Source organism: Eptatretus burgeri, chromosome 11 (assembly GCF_056783735.1).
Source record: "Eptatretus burgeri isolate ZD-2024b chromosome 11, Ebu_testis_v1, whole genome shotgun sequence".
NCBI lineage: Eukaryota > Metazoa > Chordata > Myxini > Myxiniformes > Myxinidae > Eptatretus > Eptatretus burgeri.
Window position 1 is genome coordinate 85,802,690 of NC_140971.1, and position 5,000 is coordinate 85,807,689.

At 46.0% G+C, this 5,000-nt stretch overlaps 1 protein-coding gene across 2 annotated transcripts in view; it reads right to left on the reverse strand.

Annotated features, from left to right (window-relative positions):
- LOC147017526 (uncharacterized) overlaps nucleotides 1-5,000 on the reverse strand; it is a 29,100-nt gene that overhangs the window by 21,311 nt on the left and 2,789 nt on the right. For both annotated transcript variants that reach the window (XM_085847242.1, XM_085847243.1), the window contains 5 exons: nucleotides 3,938-4,136; nucleotides 3,729-3,811; nucleotides 3,232-3,403; nucleotides 2,439-2,647; nucleotides 2,135-2,302 (listed from right to left, as the gene is read on the reverse strand). In XM_085847242.1, the coding sequence (XP_085703368.1) occupies nucleotides 2,135-2,302; nucleotides 2,439-2,647; nucleotides 3,232-3,403; nucleotides 3,729-3,811; nucleotides 3,938-4,136 (831 nt within the window). The remainder of the gene's footprint in view (nucleotides 1-2,134; nucleotides 2,303-2,438; nucleotides 2,648-3,231; nucleotides 3,404-3,728; nucleotides 3,812-3,937; nucleotides 4,137-5,000) is intronic.

Below are 5,000 nucleotides of genomic sequence, written 5' to 3' on the forward strand. Positions count from 1 at the left end.
TCACAAAGGACCCTTCCACTTGGCCAAACGGAAGACCATCTATTGTTTTGGTCGAGGATGAGATGGTCACGGTGAGCTCGACTCCACGGACCTCCATTGGACCTGTGAAAAATGCAATCGATGTACAAGATAGCAATCATGGATGTGAGCAATGCACCCGAACCCCACCTTGGGGAGGAAGTTGGGGGGGGGTTGGGTTGGGTGAGGGGAAGCACTACATCCGATCCTCACTCTGTGGAACAGTTTTCATTTTTGGGATAAGAGAGCAGCGAAAACTGGTCAGAGCTGGAGGAAGGGGTGAAAAGAGATTTGACATTACACTATTTGCAGACTCTACAAATCTTGGGAAAGTTAGCCTCAGGGCACCAATTCAAGGATAACAAGGGGTGAGAGAAGCACAGCGAGCAGAGGACAGGTGACAAAGGGAGGCTGGGGACAAATATGAGCTAAAACAGAATGGATAACGAGCCACCTCGACAAAAGCGAGTAACTGCTGCCATTCAAATTCAAAAGGGATGTGAGTGAGTGACATGAGATCAACTCAGGCCTTCCCGCTGTGAGCCAGAAGGTGCTTGTTGGCCTTGCTGTTGGTGCTGCGTTGACAGAATTTCCATGCTTCGGAGTGCCTGGAGGTTTTGTTCTCTCCTCCTCGACCTGTCTGCCTGTTCCAGATTTCCGTCTGCATTTCTAACCTACTTAATGTGCTCAAAGCCTTGAAACAAAATGGACCTCTGAAATGATCAATGCCCTTTTTATGTCGTCCACGTCGTTTGTGTTCTCTGTGTTTGGAAATCCAGGTGTAGGTATCACTCACCCTTGTGATTCTGAACATGGAAAGATTCTAATAAGTGCACTATGCATTTATTGAACAACCAACATATTTCTGAGTAACTGGAATGAAAGTACTTGAAGCTTAAGAACCTGTACATGATTCGTTATCAAAATGACAACTGTTTATTATTACCACCGCCACCGAATGTCAACAGAGGTTATGTTTTCATGCCTGTCTACCTGTCTGTCCTTGAGCAAGATATCTCATAAAGTTGTGGACTTATTGGGACAAAATTTGGTGGACAGGTTGGGTGTCTGACGACTGCTGGTAGACAGTGGGATACAAAACATAAACTGTTCAGCCTTGTGGATGAATGTGCTCTACCGAGTGCCGTTCTAGTTCAACGACTGCGATTATTAATATAAGGGGCTAATCTATAATGCCTGGTGTTGGCTTAATGGTTAGGGTGGTGGGCTTGGGATCCAAGGATCCTGAGTTCAAAACCCACTTGGCTGTTGATTTAATACCAGGTAGGGTTGACAGCCTGTCATCCTTCCGAGGTTGGCAAAATGAGTGCCAGCTTGCTGGCACCCTGTGTCGGAGTGGCGACCCGTCCAGGATTGTACCCAATAGCCAAGGAGACTGCTTAGGCAGCACCAACGTTCTGCACAGAGTATGGTCCCGATGGATGGATGGGCTAATGTGTACTTGGCCGTTCTTGTGATTGCATTGCACCGAGTGGGTCATGCCACCATTGTGGCCATAACACACCTTTCTATGAGATATCAGTCAATTACACCTCCAGGGCTTTGCTATACTCCCAGCTCATGACAAGCCTCAGTAAAGGGCCTGCAGAGTAAAAACGATACTTATACAATCTTATATATGATACATACAATGGACAACCCTATAAACAAACTCAAAGCTCTTCATTTATCGTCACTGTGATACTTCCACATGTATAGTTAGTTAGTTACCTATAACAGAGGGAAAATTTTGGATGATACCCGTATTATCTATCCACTCCTCTTCCCGCACTTCCCTTTACCGCAATCTACTCCAACCTCCTTCCTCTTTTCTAACTTCTCCCTTCTTTTCTATCATCCACCCTTCCCTTATTTTGCTCAGTTTTCTTTATTTACATTTACACCCCACTTCTTTCTTCCAGATGCATTACATAAATACCAGACCATATGTTGGCAACCATTGCACAAACTTGATGAGATGAACGGCCTCCTCCTGCATCGAACTTCTTTGTAAGGGAACTCATGTTATCATTAAATGGAACAAATTTACAATTAAATTCATGAGTTGGTACTTTCGATAATGACTGTGGCAAAGCAACGTTGTTGTCCTGATTACCTCTGCTTTTTCGGTGCGCTCTTTGCTTCTGCCAGTCCTGACTACCACTGCTTTTTCAGTGTTCTCTTTGCTTTTGCCAGTCAGCCTGCTGGTTGCACGTTCAGCCAAGGCTTTGGTGGCCAACATAACTTTCTCAGCTGACACCAAACCACTCTGTGCCGCTTCCAGCTGGAAAGAGATGAAACATCTCAACAACAGGTCAGCACTGTGCTGACAAAACAAGACAACCAATCCTGCTTAAATAACAGCCACCACTTCATTAGGCTGAATCGTTTGGTGAGAGTTCTTGTCATGTGGTTCATACCACACCCAGTGCGTCGAGAATGCAGGTAAGAGCATCACGTGCGGTGCTCAGCTGCACCACGGTATAGCGTGTCACCCTCGTGCTCGTCGTAGATAGGATGGCTCCCATACGGTGTCCTCGGGAGTACGCCTGCTTGCGCACTCGCCATCCTGCGCTCACCGTTCCCCCAGAGTCGTCTGCATTTGCCTCCCATGCTGCGTTTGCTAAAGCTATGTGAAGGAGGGTTGAAGAATGAATGTAAATCGTAACGAGGAGGGAAACGTGGCATCGTGCAAGTTTACCATCTTCACAAGCTGCTGGTACATATTAAAATGGTTGACATTGAGAAGCATTTTAGGTGTGTGATATTTCATTACCTCCACCACCGGAGGTGAAGGAGGTTATGTTTTCACCCCTCTTTCTGTCTGTTTGCATGTGTACAAGATATCTCAAAAAGTTGTGGACATGCTGGGAGTGTGACAAGGACGAACTGATTCGATTTTAGTGAAGATCAGGAGATTTTAGTGAAGACCTGTGGATTACGTGGCGGACGTATGTGCTCTACTGAGTGCCTTTCTGGTTTTACATGTTGTCATGCTATATGACTCATAGGAGGAAGGAAAAAAACAAAAAAAACACAGAACCAGTCAATTTCATCGAAACAGTGTCATGAACTTTACTAAAGATGCAACGTATTCACTTTGCTGATGTTTCTTGCCCGGATTATTAATCACATTGTTAGCTAATGATTTGTGAGCTATTAGGATGATAAACAAGGAAGTACTGAATATTCATTTCTCCATCCTCAACTTGCCTTTTTCATCGGCACCTGGTGGCAGACACAGGTCAATGCATCTCTCTGTGGCTGTCAGAGCAGAGTTGGTGACCGAATTGGCGAGCCCTTGGGCTAGCCCGATGCTGCTGCTCACCACGCCTTGTGTCACGCGGAACATCGCCATTGCCGAGTCGGTTGCCATGGCTGCTACCTGCGGTACAGGAACGGGGACATGCAGATGCAGGTCATTTGATTAACGGCTAAAGAGCCAAGTATTTTGTCCCATCCTACTGGCCTAGCAGAACACGGTGCCAATGAAGTTCATGTGGATGATGAACTGTTTGTTATAAATGTTGTGACATTGTAAGTCAGTTTTTGATTCATCAACTCACAAGAATTGTTTTCACTCCACACACCGACGATGTGAAATAAAATGTCTACTTTAACCAAGTCTTTATAATAACATTAAAATTGCGAAAATCCTCAGATCTTCAATGAGTGGTGGGCAACATGTGTGTTGAGTAGCATTGGAGAACCTTCTCAGGAGGTTGGTGCAGAAAAGGCAGTTGCTCTTCAAGCACGTCCAGGCCGATGCAAGCAAGAGAATCAGCGAACGCAACTACAAAAAGGAAGATAGTTTTTAAACTTGGACAATGGGGGGGGGGGCAAAAAAAAAATTTCTGTCAATTCCGCACCGATAGCAGACAAAAACGATCAATAATCATCCCAACTCCATCCAACCCACTGTGTGGCTGTAGGACGGTGAGAATGGGCTTGCTGGCCCAGAAGGCAAGGGTTCCTGCCATGCGCACACTCTCTTCAGTGGCAGAACACAGGCCTGCGAGTCTCGGATGCATTGATTTGGCATTGGTGTAAGACTGAAGCAGGCTTGCGAGGCAAGGTGCAAGCACGGGAAGTTGCACCACACGTTCTACTGCCACGACCTGTGGACAAGTGCCATTAATTCAAATGACTGCTTAAAGTTGGAAAAAAAACACATTACCTCTCATATGGGCTCGGAGGACTACTACTGCTACTTCTACTACTTATTTAATGACTCAAATTATTCCCTCCTTCTTGTTGGGTCAGCCTGGGAACCTTTTTGCTCCGTCTTTCACAAACCGGCTCTGACAAGGCCTTGCATTCGACTGGAGGTGGCAGGAATTTGGAGTTCAGCCATGGTGATGGTGCAGGAATTAACTCAGCTACTGTTTGTGAGGGGACATCATGTGATATTTAGCTTCCACCAAAGGAGCTCGCAGATAGACCACGTAGTTTAATAGCGACAGCATAAACATCGATGTATCACCGTGCATAATGCACATCCATCCATCCATTGGGACCATACCCTGTGCATAGCGTTGGTGCTGCCAAAGCAGTCTCCTTGACTATTGGGCAAAATCCTGGACGGGTCACCACTCCGATACAGGATACCAGCAAGCTGGCACTCATTTTGCCGACCCCAGAAGGACGACAGGCAGAGTCAACCCCATCTGGTGTTAATTAAACAGCAGAGCAGGATTTGAACTCAGGACCCTCAGATGCTAAGCCCACCACCCTAACCATGACGCCAACACCAGGCATGCATCTGAAAAACCCCGTTGAATTTTTTTTTGAGCTGGGCTGAGAATCAAACCCATATTAGACACCTCAGAGGTGAGTGTGCGTACCTCTCGGTCCAGAGTCTAAGACTATCATGCCACCCATGATTGGCGTAGGTGTGGCATGTTCCTGATTCTACTCGACAGTGTCAGAAACACTAATTAATAAATTTTTTTTTCTCTCTCTTTCTCTCTCTTTCTCTCTCT